This window comes from Arthroderma uncinatum, assembly GCF_011692745.1.
Source record: "Arthroderma uncinatum strain CBS 119779 chromosome Unknown scaffold1, whole genome shotgun sequence".
In the NCBI taxonomy this organism is placed as follows: domain Eukaryota; kingdom Fungi; phylum Ascomycota; class Eurotiomycetes; order Onygenales; family Arthrodermataceae; genus Arthroderma; species Arthroderma uncinatum.
Window position 1 is genome coordinate 2370094 of NW_022983863.1, and position 21911 is coordinate 2392004.

At 48.8% G+C, this 21911-nt stretch overlaps 7 protein-coding genes across 7 annotated transcripts; 4 read left to right on the plus strand and 3 right to left on the minus strand.

Moving 5' to 3' along the window:
- Positions 1-1601: 1601 nt before the first annotated feature.
- On the minus strand, positions 1602-4124 carry GIQ15_00725 (serine/threonine-protein kinase; the record flags this gene model as incomplete). The annotated part of the gene is made up of 1 exon (XM_033548142.1): positions 1602-4124. One exon carries the CDS (start codon positions 4122-4124, stop codon positions 1602-1604), a length of 2523 nt encoding a protein of 840 aa, XP_033409093.1.
- Positions 4125-5968: 1844 nt separating this feature from the next.
- On the plus strand, positions 5969-7123 carry GIQ15_00726 (uncharacterized protein; the record flags this gene model as incomplete). The annotated part of the gene is made up of 4 exons (XM_033548143.1): positions 5969-6094; positions 6147-6677; positions 6752-6943; positions 7052-7123. The coding sequence occupies 4 exons, from the start codon at positions 5969-5971 to the stop codon at positions 7121-7123; spliced, it is 921 nt and encodes a 306-aa protein (XP_033409094.1).
- Positions 7124-7663: 540 nt separating this feature from the next.
- GIQ15_00727 (UDP-galactopyranose mutase) lies at positions 7664-9530 on the minus strand (the record flags this gene model as incomplete). The annotated part of the gene is made up of 6 exons (XM_033548144.1): positions 7664-8251; positions 8317-8742; positions 8803-9153; positions 9220-9300; positions 9369-9438; positions 9514-9530. 6 exons carry the CDS (start codon positions 9528-9530, stop codon positions 7664-7666), a joined length of 1533 nt encoding a protein of 510 aa, XP_033409095.1.
- Positions 9531-10419: 889 nt separating this feature from the next.
- Positions 10420-11088, plus strand: GIQ15_00728 (uncharacterized protein; the record flags this gene model as incomplete). Its single annotated transcript, XM_033548145.1, has 1 exon — positions 10420-11088. The coding sequence occupies one exon, from the start codon at positions 10420-10422 to the stop codon at positions 11086-11088; it is 669 nt and encodes a 222-aa protein (XP_033409096.1).
- A 905-nt stretch (positions 11089-11993) lies between these two features.
- On the plus strand, positions 11994-12818 carry GIQ15_00729 (uncharacterized protein; the record flags this gene model as incomplete). Its single annotated transcript, XM_033548146.1, has 1 exon — positions 11994-12818. One exon carries the CDS (start codon positions 11994-11996, stop codon positions 12816-12818), a length of 825 nt encoding a protein of 274 aa, XP_033409097.1.
- A 654-nt stretch (positions 12819-13472) lies between these two features.
- On the minus strand, positions 13473-16595 carry GIQ15_00730 (uncharacterized protein; the record flags this gene model as incomplete). Its single annotated transcript, XM_033548147.1, has 7 exons — positions 13473-13797; positions 13875-14472; positions 14529-14707; positions 14775-14986; positions 15064-15341; positions 15496-15595; positions 15732-16595. The coding sequence occupies 7 exons, from the start codon at positions 16593-16595 to the stop codon at positions 13473-13475; spliced, it is 2556 nt and encodes an 851-aa protein (XP_033409098.1).
- A 3843-nt stretch (positions 16596-20438) lies between these two features.
- On the plus strand, positions 20439-21623 carry GIQ15_00731 (uncharacterized protein; the record flags this gene model as incomplete). The annotated part of the gene is made up of 1 exon (XM_033548148.1): positions 20439-21623. One exon carries the CDS (start codon positions 20439-20441, stop codon positions 21621-21623), a length of 1185 nt encoding a protein of 394 aa, XP_033409099.1.
- Between the last annotated feature and the right edge of the window lie 288 nt (positions 21624-21911).

Here is a 21911-nt window from a genome sequence, read left to right on the forward strand (position 1 = left end):
CCAAGTTCGACCGCCGATATCTACGGAGAGCATGGGAGATTGAGATTGCTAGGGAGATGGAGCTGGAGATAGATGGAGATGCCCGTTGCCCTGTTCCTGAGGGTGTGGGCAAGGGTCGGTTCAGTTGAGTGGCCTGCTTCCTTCTGCTCAAAACGCACTTATATTATCATACTAAGGCAAATTAGCATGGCATGACCTACACGAAGGCATCAACTCTATTTTCACCGCAAGGACGGGAGTACAACTATCTCGTCTATCCAATCCTGTGGCTCCGGCGGGGTGTAACTTCATCTTGCATGCTACCCATTGCATGCACAGAACAATATGTCCTCCTTGATATGAGGCATGGGGCCCTGCCGACGTCGTGGGTCAGGTAGATGACCGGGCCTGGGGGTTCCCCTCACTCCCAGACGCATCGCATCGACTATGCATACTCCGGTATATTCAGGTAAAAAGGCATGCCACGTCTGGCTGGCCCCCCCTGCTCTGCGGCGCGCTCGATATTATATTGATCTATCACATGCTCTCATAGTCCCACGGTCCCTCTTCGTCCACTTTCGAACATCCAAATGTGAGGCGCGGTGTAGCTATGTCTTGGAAAAAAAGTTGGCGGGTGATGATGTTTTCCAATTTCACTATTCTACAGCGTACTTCTACCGAGGAGAAGTCAGGACACTATACTCCATTCGAATGGTGACGCCGTAGGGTGACATGTAAGTCACGCTCGGAACGTCTAGGCCACCGATGTTAACGGGTCTAGATATGATCTCGCAGCTGAAAGACGGAAGTAACAGGTGTCAGGCGAAGATAGAGCAAGACAAGGGATGACTTGAGAAAAAAAAAAACGCGAAATGGTCATCTGCTTGCCAGCTAATCTCACTCCCCTGCTTAGTTTCTATGCACGACAATGAGGAGAACAAGAAATAAAAGGCGAAACGAAATATAATCTCAAGTGCAAGCGACTCAATAAACGCCAAAGCTTAGAGGAGAGAAAAAAAAAAGAATCTGCGGTAAAGGATATGCCTTAATACAACAGACAGAAGTAGACTGAGGAACAGAAGAGGCTTTAGATCGAGCCAGAAACACATGGAACGCTAGAAGAATACAGATGTGATGTAATAACAAAGGAGAGGATGTGGAGGGCCAAGACAAGAAAAAGAAAAAGAAAAACATGGTTAATTAGTAGTCAGTAAAGGGCAAGATAAAAAGGAGTCTGAAGAAAAGAAAAACGTTCGAATGCTAAACAACCATCAAATGCTACCTCCTATTGACAACTGCGTCACAACTAGAACGCTCGGTAACATAGTCAATGGTATCAAGAGGTCATCAATCGTAGCCTGGGTGGCAATTATTGTATGCAAGAAAGGAAAGAGAAGGGGGCACAAATAATTGATCACATGAAGTAGAACTAACGCACGGAAGAAGAAAAAGACAAGAGCGAGTCCGGGAATGCTGGAGGGTTATGGTTTACGGACATGTGGTGCTAGGGGGTAGTAGGCACCAGTAGAAAGGACGGTGTTATTAAACAAAATAGCTTCATATGCGGGAGGCAGGATGTATGCAAAAATAAAAAGGGGCGAGATAGATTAGGTTTTTAGCCGTCAGAACACGGCAGAGAGGCCATTCCTGGAGTGTCGACGGCTAAATCGTTTCTTTGATTTCGAATCGCCCTCTGGAGACGGCTGGTGTTTTGAAAGCGCATTCCTGCCGCTTGATTGAGCATATTGGCCTGTCGGTGGATCATCGGTATGATTTAGCGTGTTGGCATGGCTTGAAACGCCTGAAGATAGATCCCTAAACCCGTCGTCGCCCGCGTAGGAGTTGGGGGTGGAGTAGAATGATGCCAGCTCCTTTGCACGGTCTAATACGTCCAACCACTCCTGCGTGGCAACGGCCGAAGCCGCTGCGTCACTGCTTGGCTTAGTCTCGTCAAAGACATGATGCTTATCGCGCTGGGGAGAACAGAATTTAGCGACGTTAGTAAAGGGATTCCCAATGGCTGATGATTTAATTGGTTCCTGTCTACTAACCGTGTCTATTACCCAGGACGAAAACCCCTTGGCGTCAGTCACACTCCGGTACTGTGTTTCTGGGTGAAGAAGTAAGAGATCCATCTTTGGCCGTTTATCCTCGCCACCCGCCGGTACGATGATCACCCTGCCAGCGGAAGTAACTAGGACTAGGCGTTGGCGCTTTTTAGTTGTGGATCCTCCGAAGAAACGGGATAACTTCTTCGGGGTATCGCCATCCCCATTGCCGTTCTTATTTTGAGAACGAGGTGCCGAGGATGTGGATACAGTTAGGTTTCCCAGCTTTAATATACGCTCGTTAGTTCGGGTCAGGACAGGGGACCATTCAATGTCGAGTTGCGAGGGTGGAGGCAGCTCAGTGATAACTGGGGGGTATGACCTGTTCTGCGGCGTAGAAGAGCCTTGGAAGCCTGCGGAAGGTTTCATATTGATATTTGGAGGGAAACTGTCGTCATTGTCTGGACCATTTAGCTTGATGGGTTCTGTCGGGGGCGTGTATGCCCTTAGTCTGGGTGGCTTCTGTTTCCACAGATCCCGACCCCATACTATTCCGTCAAAGAACTCGTGGTTTTTAATATGTTCAATCTGCAGCCTAGTGGCGGGATCGTGAACCAGCAGCCTCTCAACCAGGTCCCGGGCGGTGGGTGGGAAGCCCTTTGGAAACTCGTAATCGAGGGCCACAATCTTCTGGAAGGTGAGGTACTCGTTGGTGGCCTTGAACGGTGGTCTCCCGGCCAGTAGCTGAAAGATGATACACCCGAATGCCCATAGATCACTGGCTTTACACGCACTTTTGTTCGTGAGGAGCTCAGGACTGACGTACTCCGCGGTGCCGACGAAGGATCTTGCCCTATCGTTCTCAGGCGAGTCCATGGAAGGAATTCCACCGGCATTTCCCCCATCCTTTTGAGATGGCATACTGAGTATCTTTGCAGTTCCGAAGTCGGTGATTTTTACATGCATCTGGTTATCCAAAAGGACATTCTCTGGCTTGAGATCCCTATGGATGACCCCCCGCCGGTGCATGTATCCAATTGTATCCAAAATCTGCGCTCCGTAGAACCTGGTACATTCTTCGTCAAACGTCCCCATCCTCTTGAGAACACCAAGGAGTTCGCCGCTCCCGGCGAGGTCCAAGACAAAGTATAGCGATCGTTCATCCTGAAAGGTGTAGTATAACCGAACAACTCCAGGATGATCTGTTAGGCGATTGAGTGTATCCTTTTCAATGTTTACATACTTCACCTTCTTTTCCTTTATTATATGTCGTTTGTCAAGGACTTTGATCGCATATTCCTTGAGGGTCTGACGGTCCGTGGCTGCTACAACTTGGCTGTAGGAGCCTTCGCCCAGCGTGCGGCCAAACACGAAGTCTCTGACCCCTTTTTTCACGTACCTGGCAACTGGTTTCCCGCTCGCATCGATGTCCTGGTGCACACCCACGGCGGCCCCACGTTCCTGCCATTCTTCCGAGCTATTTAGCGGAGCGTTCTCGTTTCCATACGAGGATGAGACATGTGGTATAGAGGTATTTGGTGCCCTGCGAGAGCTTTGCCTGGGTGGTAGGGGTGCTCCCCCAACGAAGCCCTTTGTTGGAGCATAGGACCTATCGGTGTGGCCTTCATCCCGTGGGAGCACGCCGGCTTGAAGAGCCGCTGATCCACCACGAGAATCTATTCTGGATGGGTGTTCTGTGGCAGAGGCGGACGAATCGGTTCGAAGTCGATAAGGGGCACCGCGCGACGAGGAAGCCTGGTGGTTAGGCGGAAGTGATACTGATTGACGAGCGGAATGATGGCCCATGTTGGGTGGTAGGCCGGGGGAGGGCTGCGGCGGTGAATTTCTAATTCGATCTTGAAGATCCGTATGCGACGATGATGCGTAGTGTGCGGGGCTAGGTGATGCTCCTCCTACTGACTGATCATCGATCTGGGTTGACTGAGGTCCGTCGGCTGCTTCAGAAGTGTCCTGTTCTCCAGACGGTAATATTATAGAGGAGACGGAAGGCCCTTCCGATGTATTTGTAGAGGCATTATCCGGGTTGGCTATGCGTAGCCCGCCGAAGGACTGTGAGAGACTGAGATCACCATCCATGGTAACTGCACCGGAGATTGGATGGCCCGGTCTAATGAGATGGAGATGGAGGCCTGATTACGGCCCAAAAAGAATGTAAAAAAAAAGAAGTCGAGAGGTCGGGATGGACGATTGGCGGTTATCGAGTTTTCAGGATAGGAGGTAACCAGGCAAGCTGTCTCACAGGATAGAGACGATGCCGGTTACTCGCGAGTTTGACAAGTGCATGGCAGGACGACGTGGATGGGCTATCGATCCGGTCTTCTTCAGCAGGATTTTGTCGTTCCTTATAAGCCAACCAAGTTGCGAGGCTGGACGGTGAGAAGGCTACCTGGGCGCAAATCAAGGTCCTATCTCAGGATGTCACTAGAGTCGAATTGCAGGTTCTCGAGGAGTGGCGGCGAGACGAGCACGACGAAGCTCTGTCTGTCGAGGGCGAGAAGGGCGCGGACACGGAGGAGCAAGTTGTGAGTATAACGATGCCAACGCCAGTTTTTCCCTGTGCTGTTGGCCTGCTCTTATATGTCTGTGTCGTTAGTTCCAAGGGCGAAGATCCCGATGTTCGTTCAAAGAGGAAGCAAACGGGTGGCTTATGTAATATACCAATAGCTCGCCCAACCGCCTCGCATCCGAACTTCCCCCCTGGAACAATCAACATGGAACAACTTGTGATGTTTCTTGCTCTTATTTCCGTTGTCGAAGGGACCCAGAGAGAGTTCTCGGATCTAATGCAGATGTATGTCTTAACTGACGACTGCAACGGGCGCGGCAACATGTCCCTGAGACATATGGCTTTAAATAGCCCCGTCTTACGAAGTTGTTGGATCTTGCAGCGCCCCATTCATCGCTAAGGTTGGCGAATAGCCTGGATACCGGCATTCGTTCATGGCATTCGTTCATGGTGTCCATTCATGGCATCCGTTTTTCAGGGCAGCAGCATCGAAAGGCATCCAACTAGGAGAGAGAGACGTTGGCCGTTGGGTTTCTCCAAGCCTCCTATTCGCTGTGTATCACGGATGACGGTGTTGAAACCATCGGGCAAAGCAGGTTTGAAACGATATAGAATCAGTGTGATATCGAAGGTTAAACAGTCATATTTGCCGTTTGAATATGATATGTTTCATGGCCTTGCCTTTGCCTGCGTCATCCTGGGCTCTCTCACCATGGAGACTATCGTTGGCCACTGGCAGCCAAGCCAAAATAATGGTAATAGATACCAAGAATAGCATCTTCAGGGATCTGGATAGATCTATGTTCGATTGGGGGCTACCTTTGCAAGTTGTTAGCTTATTCCAGCCTTGTGATGAAGAAAGAATACCCATGGAAGATGCTCTGCCACTGTTTCCAGTATCTCTATCTGGCCTCCATGATAGAACGGAACCCATATCGCGTTATTCCTTAGTTCATCTGTGACTATCATGAAAGGCTCTGCTGGCAGTCAATTTCAGCAAGATTTCATTGCGCTATGTTCACAGCTAGGGAATGAGACTTACCATTAAGTCCTTCACAATACAAGTAACTGTGGCCATCAGCGGGCTATAAGTCTTAAGATGCAATGTTGAATCCAAGCTTTCTTCAAATAAGCTAGTTCTTCTTCCAGCTACCTGATACCAGACTCATTTGAATTGAAAACAGCACATATGACACAAGCAAGGGATAATAGTGTGGTCTTTCAAATGGATGACCAGGAGAGAATTCAACTTCACGCTGAATCTTTAAACAGGCCTGATATGGATTTGACGACTAAGCGGTCTTCCCTATCACCTTTGTGCTTTAACTACATCTACTCACTGTCCTAGATTTATATGGCAATTCATTTCTCTTACCCCCTCCTTTCTCTCCCTCTCTATAAAACCACTCTCCAGATGCGCCAAAACTTTGCAAAACCTGCTCCCCTATTCCTTACAGGAGCTTTAAGTCGTCATTCCGCTTTCCAACGACGGTCGATCGAATATGGACCCCCGTTTTGTCCATATGCAGTTTCCAACCTCGTATGTAAGGACGAGGCTGGGATGTGAGTTGCAAGTCGAGCATGCCATACAGGATGCCATCGAGCATGCAGCTGGGGACTTAAATCAGGGTCCCCAGGTGGAACACATGATCAAGGATGAAAGCGACTTTGTGGATTACGAGAGTCAGCCTGACACTGGCTTCCTGATCACTCACACTGAAAGCCTGCCAGATGCAGTCAAGGAGCCAGGAGAAAATCTGGGAAGCGAGGTTGGTAATGACAGCGAAGATTTCCAGGTTTGGTTCAACTCATTACCTCCGTCTCTGCCGCCTCAGCCCTTTACTTCTGGGCCTATCATGAATCCATCTGGACAATTACCGACATCCTCAGAGCACTGGAGGGCTAGCCAACAACCCCCGTATACATATCCAGAACGCCCTAAAGCTTTAACTGAACCCTACCCAGCTGGTGGCCGAGCTGCCATTATAGAGGTGGTAAAGCCTGAGCTTTCGCGTTACGACATCATATCATTTCACCCTAGCTACGATGAACTGGCCGTTCCCTTCGTGCCTATGAGTCTGGAAATTGAACCGGAGGATGGAACGTCGATGAATAACCCCATAGTAAGATAACATAATGGCCCCCAGTTGAGGCTCAAGATCGCCCCCCAGGGGTATAACTAACTCGCCATTACCAGAAAGACGTAAATAGACCTCCATCGACAAGTAACGTTAGTCCGTCACTATCGCCCAATGCGCCAGCTCTCAAACCTCTTGAATTCAACACCGAAACAAACAGCTGGCCCCTCCCGCCTCTCCAATCCGCTAGCCGGATATTTTGGGATCCCATTAGGGACGCCTTTAGAGAACAGGTGCGGATAGAAAAGTTGGTAAGTTCGTTCGATTTAAATATGTACATTGGTCTTCAATCTTCATCATTTCCTTAGTGCCTCCATTCAATGGGGAAAAGTGCTAATCTATTTATGCGTACGTTATAGGCAGACACTTGGGACTGGATAAATGATCTACCAAATATCACCGAGATGTTGGAACCAGAGACCCGGGGATGAATCCACTAATATTGTGAGCCAGTAACGATGGGCGAGCAGGAATGGTCTTGTTATAAGGAAATATGAAATTACGGGCTTTGTTTGTGGCATTTTTGTGACTTCAGGATTTTTATTCCTGTATAGATGGATGATACCCGGTGTTCACGGAGCAAGTCATGTCTTTCATAGATCTTAAGCAAGGGGCGTTTTTAGCGGATATTTATTCAAGCCTCATAAGCTACATCGCCCTATAAACTAGCAGAACGAAATCGACGACTTTATAAAAAAGCGAGAAGAGAACAGTATATATGTCCGATTTGTTCCTCACAGAGCTATCTACTTGTCCTCTTTAAACAAAGGCGCCATGGTATGTTGTCCCGCCTTCTAAGTATTCATCCATCATGTATTTATTAATTCCCTTTCAATATTTTCACTTTTCTCTTTCGTTCTCTACCATTTAAGTCGTTAAAAAAAGCAGGCAGTATGTTCTTCCTCATCTCTATGTTCTATGTCTGAAGCATTCAGCATTCAGTATTCAGAAACTTCACTTAATGGACACTTTTAGTTCTTGGTCCTGATGGCAAAGGCCTGCGCTCCATCAACCAATCTGCGCTCGGTGTTCTGTCGTCCATTGACGAAATCCGGGTAATTAAGCGTCATTTCCACGGCGCCGTTGATAATGTTATCCACAGCCTCAACACCAAGCATGAATGAATGATCCTGGTTAGCAACCTCATACCTCCAGCTGCCGAATCGGCCACGGGAATAGATACCCTGGTCAAGGAGCTTGGGCAGGAGTTTGGTGAGGACGCCTTCTCGCTCAAGGGTTGGGGTTGGGTAACCGTGGTCAAAGCGGCGGTGGTAAGTTGAGACAATCTCATCGGTGGGCTTGAGCATGGCGGTGTTGACGAGGCCTTGGATACAGTCCGCAAGCAATGTGTCGTTGTTGACAGGCTTGAGGGAGGATTCGGAGACCTCGAGCATGATGGACCAGTAGGGTCCAGATTTGGCAGAAGAGTCGGCTGGTTTGGAACCATCGGCAAGCTGTTGAGTTGGGAGGGAAGTGGAGGCGTCAGGGGAATTGTAAGGCGAGTAGTTGGAGAAGATAGTAGCCCGGTAGAAGGGGCAGTTGTCCTCTGGGAAGTATAGCTATACATGGTGTTAGAAAGGTTATTGGTCCCGTGGAAATGAGATTTTTAATGGTGAGTACTTACCCAGCACTTGTCTCCGATTCTCTCGGGGCGTTCACCTCTGACACCAACACCGATGACGTGGGTGGAGGAGTAGAACAGACCCTTGCTGAGGCTGATCAACTCCTTGTCACCCATAGATTCAGCAAGCGCATCGACGCCCATTGTGGAGACGAGCTTCTGATACTTGACAAGCGATCCATCAGCCAAAGTGGCAGTCTTGTTTGCAGCGTCAACCTTGGTCACGGCAGCATGCTTGCCAAAGCGTTTCTTCTCCTTGGGAATCGTGTCCGCAACGGCAATCCAGATACCACCAGTACCACCACGGGCAGGGAAGCGGAATGTCGCGTTAGGACCCCAGTTTCCAGCAGTCTTCTGCAGGATGACGTTGGTCGTGACAGCTTTGAGGTTTGGTGCAGCCACACGTTCACCGAGCCAAGCGCATTGCATCTACATGGCAATATATTAGTTTGGAGTCGATAAACGAGAGAAGAATGTTTCTAATCTCACCTTGGTGGTAGGGACAGCCCAAACTTTGAAATTGTATGGTCTCATGAACAAATCGGCAATGCCTACACCCATCATGCGAACAATCCACTCATCAAAGTCCTTGGGCTTGGTATTGGCAACGCGGGCCTCCATGGCAGCATCGATCATGCCATCAATACATTTCACCTGCTCCTCTTTGGGAAGCATGGAGATGTTGTTCTGGAAGGGGTATGGAACCCATGCGTCCTTGCAGCGGACATAGGAGATACGCTGGTGGGTGTACCAGTCGTCCTCCTTGGGGAGAGCCTCATCAATGCAGTCGTCAAAGTATTTGTAGTGGGAGAAGATGACATGGCCGCCAACATCGTACAACTGAAAGGATAAAGCAAGTTAGAAGCGGTGTGCGTACATATTGCGGCTTAAAGGTGTGTAACGTACGAAGCCTTCAGGGGTCACGTCAGTCGACGCCAGACCACCAGGAACTTCATTCGAGTCAACGATCATCCAGGACGGGCCATTCTGCAGGCAGACAAGTATCAGTAACCTATCGAACGAACGCAGCTCTCAAGATCAGGCTAGAAACCCACGATCTGATTCAACCTCTTTGCGGCACCCAAACCGGTGGGGCCAGCCCCGATGACGAGGATATCAACTTCACTATTTAAGCAGAAAAACCGGTTAAAAAGGGTCAATTGAGAAGAATCAAGGTAATGGCGCTGGAAGAAGGCTCACGCGTCTGCTCGAGGCATGTTGGATGTGCAAGCTGTGCTAACTTCTGGGAGCTATCTGTTGAGGCGGGGGGACGAAAAGAAGCTCAACGTATCAGTCTAGGGAGTTCTCCGGCCAGACAATACGCGATACACGCTCTATCAGGAACAACAGGCAGAAAAAGCAGACGACGATGAAGCAGAAGCAGAGAAGAAGTAGCAGAGAAGACAAGACGAGAGGAGATATAAGAAGAAGCTCGAAGGGAGGAACTTACCTAAACGCCCCCTGAGACCCTAAGAAAAAGCACGTGTGGAGACCGCCCACCTTATGTAAGCGCCGTTGGCCCCCGCCACGTACTTCGTGCTTACGTACTCCCTTTTTTTAGCCCCTTTTTAAAGGCTTTGGACAAGACGATTTCACGGGCAGAAGACGATGTCCAGCGACGATGATGGCTATTTTATTTTATATTATGGAGAAGAGACGCGACCCACTAGCAGTCCTATCCCGTATATCCCGTCAAGGGCTTAAGCGTCTCTATATACTGCGCCTGCCTGTCTTTATATGTTTATGCTTGCTTCTATGATGGCTGCCTAAGGGTGTCCATGGGGGTAAGAATAAGAGCCACTTTGCCACGATGATATATTATGATATATTAGAGGGCACTTATCAGATATTCTGATCTATATATACCCCTGAGATGGCCTTGAGAACACTTCCATCCACGTGACCGCGTTATCCTCCTACGGGTGTCTAGAATCCCCTTTTTCCTTTCTGGGAAAAACAGGTTTATATGTAGGTAATTTCGACGTCGCGAAGTTTCTGGCGACCTCATCAATTGCCCTCATCGACCTTTGTTTGACATTGTTCCTGTTCCCCCAGTTGATCACCTTTAAGAATCACTCTTCGACATAATTGCACGGCTTCGTGAAAATGATCACTGTGAGGTGTGGAGGTTATAGGCTCGCAAGGCCAGAACGCCAGCCACTTCCCTGCTGGAAGTATGAGCCTCAGAGAATCTACGGCCAAGATGTCAGTCCGTCTCTAATCGAGTTCCCTGTCGGGGACTTGGTTTTTACTACTCACGCCAACTCGCTATCCCGACGGTACACCCAATTAGAGCCAGACCTTGGCTCCATAGTAATCGCGGTTGACGGAGCGTGCAGCGGGAACGGAACGCCATACCAGAAAGCAGCCGCGGGTGTGTATGTCGGTGAAAATTCTCAACATAATATCAGCCTCCAGCTCACTCCAGAGTACGCAACGAACCAGAGAGCGGAGTTGATTGCCGGCCTCCATGGACTCGATGAAGCTAAGAATATCAATGATAACGGCATCGACGGCCAGCCACTAGCCCAAGTGATTATTAAGACGGATTCTGCGTACATGGTCAATGGCGTGACTCAATGGGTTGACGGGTGGGAGGCTAACGGCTACACGAACGCAAATGGGAGGCGCGTCACCAATTACTACCTCTTCGAAGAGCTTGCCCGCTGCATACGTAGACTTGCAGCATCGGGGGTGAATGTTTATTTCTGGCACGTTCTTAGAGAACACAACACCGAAGCCGATCAGTTGGCAAGAAACGCATTGACGTCCTAGCTCGTGAGAAAGGCTTCCAGCTCCTGAGTCCTCTACCGTTGCAACTCTTCTCCAAACGGCTTGATATCCATATTTACCATGCATATCTATTTCACCCATTTATCCCAGCCAGTCGCATCAGCACATCCAGGCGCACCATGGGGCTATTTGTTAAATTCGACATATGGAGCTCCTCGTTTTCCGAGCATCCTGACTGACGTCGATGCGAAATTACCTCTTTCCAGTTATTCATATTTTCGCAAGTGACGTTCATTCTTCCACTACATCTATATCCCTTCACTGAACAGCATTATATCACTGTTTTTAATCTAATACCTCGTTTAGTGAGGCTTCTCGGGCATTATTGACTTTATACTCATCAACAACCATCGACAACACAATGTTTCTTATATTTATTATTGTATCATCTTTACTCCTGTACCCAATGTATCAAATGCAGGCATTGATATTCAATAGTTAATACCCCTCACTATTCCTATACTTATTTATAGTTATATCTATAAATTACACGAGTCCTTATGAACTTGTGATAGGGACTTTTATAAAGACCCGGATGTCAGATACTGCAAGTGACCTTCCTTTGGCACCATATCCACTAGGTTACAGCTCATATAGGGGCTGAAAATGGCTTGAGTATCTATATATCATCATTATTCCTCTCATCACACCTATTTGGCAGCCCTGTGTTCTGTAGAGACACAGCCCACTCGGTTGGTTGGCTGGCCCCTGAGAAACACCCAAAATCACGTGAATTCGTTCCTGCGTTGAAACCCTCCCATTTCCTCTTTGGGAAGACTGTTTATAGGTAAGTTCAACGTCAGGAACTCATAACAACAACACCATCAGCTGCTGATATTTCAACCTGCTAAGAAGCATCTCTTTGACAGACAGTTTTGCACGGCAAGATGACCCTTACCAAGCCATATTCGTCCTCAGGTCCCCCCCTGGGGCGTGGTGACGGCCAGTTGCAGGATAATTCAAAGCCCGTCGTCATATCCGTCGATGGAGCGTGCAGAGGAAACGGAACAGGACACGCAAAAGCCGGTGTAGGGGTGTATGTGGGCCCCGGATCTGGGTTCAACGAAAGCACCCCTCTGAACTTGGATAGACCAACGAACCAGAAAGCGGAATTACTAGCAGGCATCCATGGGCTTAACAAGGCACTCGAAATGGATGGTGGCCCTTCCCGCCATGTGGTTATCAAGTCGGATTCTCAATACATGGTGAAAGGTGTAAACGAGTGGAGTCAAAAATGGGAGTCTAACGGATATTTGAATGCAAACGGGCAGCCAGTTGCTAATGCATACCTCTTCCAAGAGCTTAAGGAGAGTGTACGTGAACTTAATGAATCTGGTATAGAGGTCGACTTCCAGCATGTCCCTCGGGAGCAAAACCAAGACGCCGACCGATTGGCAAATCAGTCATTTTCTGATTCTTATTCTGCACCATCCTCCCCTTATTATGAACAGCCTGGCAGTTATGGATCGGAAGACCCATATGAGGCTTCAGACCAGTTCCACGAGCCTTCCGACTGCAATAGTGAATCTTTAGACTACTGCTATGATTCTTCTGATCACCATCATGAATCCACCGACTACTTTTATGACTCTCCAGCGCCCTATACTGAGCCAGATGACTACCATCATGATGATTGCAATTATGATGACTCCTGTTATGATGACTGCAATTATGACGACTCCTGTTATGATGACTGCGATTATGATGACTAGGACAGTAAGACGGAACTTCTATACCCGAGACTCCAAGGACGGAAACCATCCATACATTGATATCGGTCAAAATTCCAACACAGCTCATGTTCTCGTTTGCCGTATTGTGCTGTATCGATTCTATCGAAAAGTACAATGAGAGAAGTCATTAATGGCAGAGGAGATGAACAGGTACGAGCTTTGAATTGCTACCAATGTTATCAACCTACTAAGTTTACGAGTTCTAGGAACATCGTCTAGAATGGTTTATTTTACTACAAGCAACACCAATATCTAATACCTGTGATTATTTATTTTGCTCAGAGTGATACAATACATGGACATGAAGTTATAGGCGAAGTATCTTTAGTTCCGGATGGAGAGCCCAGCTGTTAGAGGGGGTATTTGTTTACTCGACGTTTACCTCTGAGAAACATGTTTAGTTAGTAAGCCATGAATTCTAAGGAATCCGTGGCAGCAGTTGTTTAATGTAGATTTTATCTATCAGAATATAATAATGAAAATATCTCGAAACACTAAAGTATGAGTGTATGGGCATAATAAGCCATGCCCCTTAATTTTAGTAATACAATCTACCTTCCATGGTAGATACTGGCAAAGAACGAGCGGAGATATCTATCCCTAACTACAACATAAATGTACATCTCTCTAATGTTAAGATATTGCTTCTTCTGTTCGGTTTTCCTGTGGCGCCTCTTCTTTAACCACCACCCAACTCAGCTGCTTTTCGATATCTGCCCGCCTTTCTTCAGTTATAGAAGAATCCTTCAACATTTCCGTTTTGAGGTGGGCGAAAATATCCATTGCGGTATCATAGTTCTCTTTGTAAACCCACCCGTCAGGTGTTATAGTGCCGTCTAGCAGTTCCCAGAAGTCTGCCTGGGCGTTCCAATCATCTGCATTTTCGTGATGACTCTTTAATTCTTCCTCTGTAAACTCAATGGGACAGGGGACATGTGGGCAGATCTCATGCCAGTAGCTATAGTTTTTACCGTGTTAGACAACAGATTTGAGACTCGGGTTAACATTTACGTGACTGTCTAGCTGCTAACTTACCGCGCAATCCAGATAAGACACATCCTGAAGGGAATTATATCATCGTTCCACGTATCGGTGGACAACGCAATAGTTTGACGGATTTTGTCGCCACGTGGTATGTTATGGAGGACATCATGGATATCCGGGTTGACAATTTTAGTATTCTCGTGGTATGCACGCTGTAACTTGGACGTCTCCACGTTATTGCGAAGTTCAGCTTTCTCATCTTCATCAGTCATCTCCTCATATTCTTTGGGGAGTTCTAGGACCTCATCCTTGATTCTAAAAAGCTTTGGACTCTGCGCTTGCATAAATAGCGGTCTTGCCCAGATGTTCTGCCAGTCGACAAGACAGGTAATTCTAGTCCCATCGACAAAGATAGTGTAAACTCGGAAATCACTATACCACAGAGTGGATCGAACATGTTCCTGCTTGGTAGGTAGGATAAAATCAGCAACGTCTAGGAACTTTTTGTAAAGGTCAATGTGAGCATCTGGAGAGTGCTGAGATTTCGAGAACACGAGCGGGTTCGGTGGTGGTCTTGGGGATGCATATTTTGTGATCCAATCAATCTCTCGTCTGGCAGTCGCCTTGAGATAGTTTTGGGGACATCTCCCTATATCATGTAATTCAGCAAGGGAACGATCCAGTGTGAGGATTTCGGAAGCTCACAGGGGCCACGGTCGATGTTCATAGATGCCCGCTCTTCGTCCCAAAAATAGTTGCAGGCTACTGGCCCTATCACATATCGGTCCTGTGTGAGCTGCTTCTGTGACTCTGATACGTCGCCTACGATTTGGGCCTTTTCACATCCGGGGAAAGCATCTTCTGCAAAGTAGAGATGTCCATATCTGGAGGATCCAATCCATATTAGTGGCGAAGTGCGTAGCAAGTCAGAGTCAAGTTGAAGCAACAAACCGTGTAAAGGACGCTGAGAGAAACTTCTTTTGAATGGAGATGATTTCATCCACAATTTTCAGCTTGTCCTCAAGCTCCATCTTAACCCAGGTCTGGTGGAGTTCTGTTCCAGGAGTTTTCCCAAGTATGATATACTCCGATTCCACTGGGTTATCTGCCGTCCCGCTCCAAGCTATCACTTTTGGAGCGGGTATATCAAGAACACTCCGGGCCTGCACATAGTACAGTGCGCACACATAAGCTTTTATTCTTATGTTGACTTGGTGAAGAAAAAAGAAGGTTATCTTACGAAGTCCATGGTCGCAACTTCCGACGCCGTCGTCCTGAACGGAGGGCCAACCATTGGGATAGGCAGTCGTGCAATTACTGTAACTCCATTGTCCATAGTAAGCTCGAAAACCTTATTCCAGCTCCCCTGGGCATGTTTCGTTATAGATGTGCATGACTTTGCACCGACGCTCTGAGCTGCAATTCGCTTCAGTTCAGGCACATTGAAGCGTTTATAGCGCTTCTGGAGTTGAGCTTCCTCGTCCCATAGCCATCTCCCACCAGTATAACGATAAAAGTCTTCGTATTGGTCCTTAGAGCGTGTGGATATAGATCGGAAGCTATGAGTGGATAGACGGGACAGCGAGCAAGATGTTCGCGGGATAGAAATTGCTGTGCAAATGCGCCGGGGCGAGATGAGGACTATGGACATGGCTCTATAAGACAACCTTACCACTGAGGTTTGATATGGTCAACATGTCCAAATTGTTCTTGTCAAGATGGAAGAAGTCGAAGAAGAGAGAAATAATCGAGAGAACACGTGACTTGAGGCTCTAAAGAAACGATTAGACGAGACGATGGAACAGACGTAAAAGGTGATAGATAGAAATGCGACTGAGACGGGGATAGGCAAAGAGTCCAGATATATATGCTATCTTAACTAATTTATCCACTCTCCGGACATGGAACGCCGACCTTTTCTTTCAAGAAGTGAACTATATCGTCTATCTCATGAGGAACCTTGTACCAATGACCAAACCCTTCATAACTTCTCCAAGTAACATCCATATGCAGCGTGTCAGAGAGGAAATCCGCCATTCTCTGGCCCAGCTTGACCGGCACCTTCGAGTCATCAGTGCCATGCCCCAAGAAAACCGGGCATAGAAGATGGCTTGCTGGCGGGGATTCCACGGTTGGCATAGGATCTCCTGACGGAAGTGTAAGCGTTTCAAGATCGAGGATATCACGGATATGATTAATTGCCTGTAGGGCAGGCGGGCTCTCATCCGCTGGATCGGTAGAGCTAGCAAAAGGATCAAATTCGTAATCTGCATCTAGTCTTGCGGTCGTGATATCTGTCAACTGAGCTTCAAATGGTAACCAGCCACTCATACCGACAAATCCACCCAGTGTCTCGCCGTGAGGCAAACCAAAGCCGCCTCCAAGAAGAGTGAATATCCCCGCCGCACATCCTTGACTTAGGCCGCCGAGGATGACCCTCCGATGACCTCCTTCCCCAAGGATATCGGCTTCAGTGTCAACGCACAATCTGATAAACTCGGCAGTCTCACAGAGCCCCTCTATCTGAAGGTCTGGCCGCTCCCTGGGGTCCTCAAGGGAAGAGTTATCAAACCATTGGTTGATCTGGGTTCTCTTAAGCGCCGTCGAACGCCGTTTGCTTGCTGTAGGGAACACGAACTTGACTGTGGGCAGTCGGACAGACAGACGGGCAGACTCGAGCAGTTCCAGGCCAAATTTCTCCGCGTTGCTCCCTCGACCATGGAGGATGATGAATGTATGGGTGTGGTTTGTATGAGAGGCGGGCGGGATCATTAGTGGCGAGGGGTATGGCCGTCTGTTCGACGCCATACTTGATATCCAATCTCAGATGTGATTCGTATGTATATCAGGCTCCCGTCGACATCTTTGCACGACATGAGTGATGGTCGTGACTTGCACCATAGACCTGTAATTAGTTCAAAGAGTCGTTGCAAGGGTATGCACGATGCCAGCATGTTTAATGAGCCGCATATATCTCGACATCCATCTCTCGACTCGTCGTTGGCATGAAGTCGTTACAAGGGGTCTGAGCATCGAATATCAGACAAGTTCGTCATCTACACATCGACCGCTATCCATCACATCAAACCGCGGCGGGACACGGCGCCATCGTCGTGTTGCTGCTTCCCACAGACTCGCTGGTTGGTTCGAGTGTGCCGGGATCGTCCTGAGCCGCGTGTCAGGATGCTGGTCAGGATGCTGGTCAAGAAGCAGTCAGGTATCCTTTTCCCAGTCACTTTACTCTGTATACTCCGTATAGATCTCGACGATGGTTCAGGCGAAGGCGCATCTCGCTATATATCTTGGCTGTACGCGGTGTCGGCCAGGGCTTCGGTGTCAGGTCAAGGACAAGATCGAGATGGAAGCCAGCGATCTCAACCCGTGAAGTCCGTAGATGGAGCAGTTTCCACCTTAATAAGCATCTTGCGTACTCCTGGGGCGAAAGAAAGGAGAGATGGGAGAAAAGGAAGAAAAGCGATGGAGGTTGGCGGTTCGTCCCTTAGTGAGCAGCATAAGCATGGCCCCAGTCCACATCCCCTAATTCGCGGCAACCTTCGCAGGACCCCCGGCTTCGTCCTTTTTTTTTACGACCGTTATCTTTCTCTTCTCTTCTCTCTTTATAACACCTCCTTTTAATATAATAAATTATTTTACTCCTCTCCATCCGGGCTAGGAACAGTTAATTGAAACAGAAGTTTGCGGTTCCCGGTTTCATCTTCACCAGACACGTACGCATCCAACCTCGCCGGTCCGCGCAGCTTCGAGATCGATCCTACAACAGCACTGCCCTGGCGTCCAACGCGTTTGGCCAGAGCAACTTGCTGCGGTCGCGTCCGTTCGACTTCCACCGCTTCGTCGCATTACAAGCTCATTCGCTGTCGAGTGCTGTGCAGAAGATGGGCGAGCAAGAGAAGGCCAGAACATCCGGCGAGATGCAGCCCGGTCCCAGCCCAGCGATGGCCATGGAGCTCGAGGATAGGAAAGACGACCAGACATTGCCTACTGTCAATCCGGCTGCGCCGAAGAGTGAGCCGCCAAAGCCGTCGCTTCACCCGGCGTTCTACGTGATGTAAGGTGTCCAGATGTCTACCCGTAGGAGGATGAGATGCTGACCCTGGACAGTGCCTGGATCACACTCAGTTCCAGTGTTATTCTCTTCAACAAGGACCTGCTCGATAAGAAGCAGAACAAGTTCCGTAAGTGCTGACATTGCTATCGTAGTCCTGAGCTCAGCTAACAGATATATTTGTAGCATTCCGTACGTCACACGAATTTTCCTCTCTCAATTGATATCCCATTGTAAACAGTCTCCTAACTCGCTACAGCCGTTATTCTTACAACATGGCATTTGGCGTTTGCGGCCTTCATGACCCAGGTCCTAGCACGCACCACGAACCTCCTCGATGGACGCAAGAAGGTCAAGATGACCGGCCGCGTCTACCTCCGCGCCATCGTCCCAATCGGCTTCTTCTTCAGTCTGAGCTTGATCTGCGGAAACAAGACATACCTCTACCTCAGCGTTGCCTTCATCCAAATGCTCAAGGTAGACAGTTATCCAAGCCCAATGCTGCATGTGCGAGCGTGTATTAATGTCAATGTATAGGCCACCACCCCCGTTGCCGTTCTCCTCGTCACCTGGGCTCTCAGCATCTCCCCACCAAACATGAAAGTGCTGATGAACGTCTCCTTTATCGTTATCGGTGTCGTAATCGCCTCCTTCGGCGAGATCCACTTCGTCATGGTCGGCTTCATCTTCCAGATCGCCGGTATCGTGTTTGAGGCTACCCGTCTCGTCATGGTGCAGCAACTGCTCAGCGCAGCCGAGTATAAGATGGACCCACTGGTGTCATTGTACTACTTTGCGCCTGTTTGTGCTGTCATGAACGGCGTCGTGGCCTTGTTCATGGAAGTGCCAGACTTGACCATGGAACATATCAACAAGGCCGGTGTCATCACCCTCTTGGCTAACGCCATGGTTGCGTTCCTCCTGAACGTCTCTGTCGTTTTCCTGGTGTGTACTAATTCAACAACTTACAACTTGCCCCGTTCCTTGCTAACCCAACACTATCCAGATTGGCAAAACCTCTTCTCTCGTCCTCACCCTCTGCGGAGTCCTCAAGGATATCCTCCTCGTTACCATCTCTGCTTTCTGGTGGAACACCCCCGTCACTCCTCTCCAGCTCTTCGGCTATGCCATTGCCCTCGGTGGCCTGGTCTACTACAAGCTCGGCGTTGAGAAGATGAAGGAGTACACCAGTCAGGGTACCCGCCGATGGGCCGAATTCTCCGCCGCACACCCTGCCAGGAGCCGCCTTGTCCTCATCGGAAGCGGTGTGGTCGTGATCGTTATCCTCATGTTCCAGTTTGGAGGTAACGTTGACCCGAACGTGGTCAAGGGCATGTTGCCAGGCAAGGCCCAAGGCCAGTAAAGCCTGAAAAAACGAACGATCTCTGATTCTCAACACTCTGAACAAAACGGCATAAGATCGACTAATCATGGCCGTTTTTCCGGAGTCCAATTTATGAACTTAATTTTCAACAACCGAAACAACAGGATGGACCAAACATACCTGTTCTGTTTCACTGCTTTATTATGGTATGACATGCACAAAAGGGGAAATCAAGGTTTCTAGACGCTGAAAGGGAAGTAAAGCTTGTATTCATTGTGATTCTATTTTCTCTTTTCTCTTTTTTCTTTTCTCTTCCTTCCGTTCTCTTCCCTTTCTTTGTACTCTTCTACAACAATGCCTTTTTAATCACGCCTTCTTCATAGGCCAGAGGATGGTTTGCCTTCCTTGACAAGTATCTTTTCTTCAATGTTAGAACTGTTTTTACTCTCTTCACTGCACTTCTCCTTCTCCACATGTAGAGTAGCCAGAGCAACCAGCAACTTTAAGGTCTCCTGACTAATCACTGACTAAGCGCGTAAACTTGCCGCGAGATCCCGTGTGCTGAATAAGCGATAACCCTGGTTCATTGCCACTTTCAGCCTAGCATGGGTCGGCTGCAACATCTTGGCGCGCTAGATCCCTTGCTCTGGTTGGTCAGGGTTTCGGTCTTGGCATTGGATAAGCTCACGAGCGCGCTTTCCTATTGGCTGGCCAAGGCAACAAAGGTGGTACCTGCCTCCTGCGGGACTGATGCCGCGCATGGAAGGTACCACCGAGGTATAGCTTCCTTCCACATCCGGGGTGGCCCTGGCTTGCAAGGCTGATGCTGACTCAGCGGGACCACCTGCTTTTCTCCTTCTTCCCCGACTTCAACTTCTTCTTCTTCTTCCTCCTCTCTCTCTCCTACTTCTGCTTCATACTTCTATCACTTCAACCTCACCACCGGCTTTGCTACTGTAAAGCTGCACACTCTATACGATCACCTCTGTACAGATCTTCTGCCACGCGCATATCATATCAATACCTCTATCTATACGCGTCTCTCCTCTCCTCAACTTCGGCATCCCGCAGCTCTTAAGTTACTCTCTTGCCGGACTGGTTTCCAGCTGATAACAAAGGGACAAACAACATATTTTTCTTAATCTTACAGATTCATATATAGCATTGTTAGGCACTCGCCCAGCAAGCATTTAACAGTCTTCTCTTCTCTCTATCTAGATCAACCATGGGTCCATCTCTCTACAACAACTACTTCAACGGACCAACCGTCGCCTTACCTCCGCCATCCCAGCTTCACCAACCTAACCAGCTCGCCGCAGCCGACTCGATGAACCATTCGCTAGCCCGTTCCGGCGGCTCCCGTTTTCCCCATCACGTTTCTACTCGTGCAGACGGCGTGCAGTCTGAACAACCAAAATCTTTTACCGGCCATCAGCCGTCTTGGATAGGCTCCTCCTTTGCCAATTCCAGCCTCAATGCTGCTGCACCAAGCGCCCCGTCACGCAAACGATCCCGTGACGAGTTCAACCTAGGCAATGACAGCTACAATACCTTCTCTGCCGTCCAAAAGGCCCCCTCTCCGCCTGCCGTGCCAGAAGAAGAGCCCATCTATGGAGAAGGCATGGTACTCCTGAACCCCAAGACCGGCCTGGCTGTCTCAGCGTCAAGCCAGACAGGAACCTGGTACGAAGAAAAGGCAGAACAAAAAGCTACACGCACCCCAATCTCAGTATCTGTCTCCGTGGATGTCTCTGTGGGCGCCAACCCAGACCACGCCAGCGCTCTACCCAGCAGAAAGACCCAACGCCTCGACGCCACTGCCTCCGCATTTGACGATATCACAGCCTTGTCAATGGCCCAAAAGCTCCAATCAACCACCGACGATGTCTGCGGTTCTACTTCCTCCACCAAGGGCCCCGAAATGCCACACGTTGATGACGCTACTCACCTATTGGGGATCAGCTGGCAACGCATGGCCAATGACGACAAGGATATGGTTGCTGCCATCCGCGGATGGGAGAAGTATATCAACAACCACTTCTTCGAACACCTACACGACGCCCAAATCATGCTCAAGCACCGCGGCCTAAACGTCTACCTCGTCTCAGCCCACCCAGCCACACAACTCGACAACAACACCAACGCCCCACAACGGTATTTCTACCTATTCGACGACAATCTTTCCGAAGGCCAGCTGGTCGGCAAGGACTGGCAGACAGCTATCCGAAACCTACAGTCGTCCCCCATTGCGTTCGAAGCTGGATCAGCAGTGTTGAAGGCAGCAGAAAAGACGCCAGAGCGGCAAGTGGAAGACAAGGGAGTTCCGATTACCGTCGTAGGCATGAATGGATGCGGGATGGGAATGGCAGGAGCCACAGCCGGAACGGACATGCAAATGGAAATCGACTAGCGATAAAAACAACCGACAAAAACGAAGAGATGGACGCCATCCGGACGACGAGATCGACGATAAACGCGACTAGGCGGACCGACTAACGGACCAACCGACCGAACGGCCCACCAAGGAACGGATTCAAGGTGATGAAGCTGGTTTCTTTTGTCACTTGTTTTCTTTTTTTTTTTCTTTACCTTTCGGTGTTCTATCTATTCATTTCTATTTTATCTTACTTTACCTTTCATCTTAAGTGGTTGCTGTATTCACCTATTCCTCACTTATATTCTGCTTATTCAGTTATTG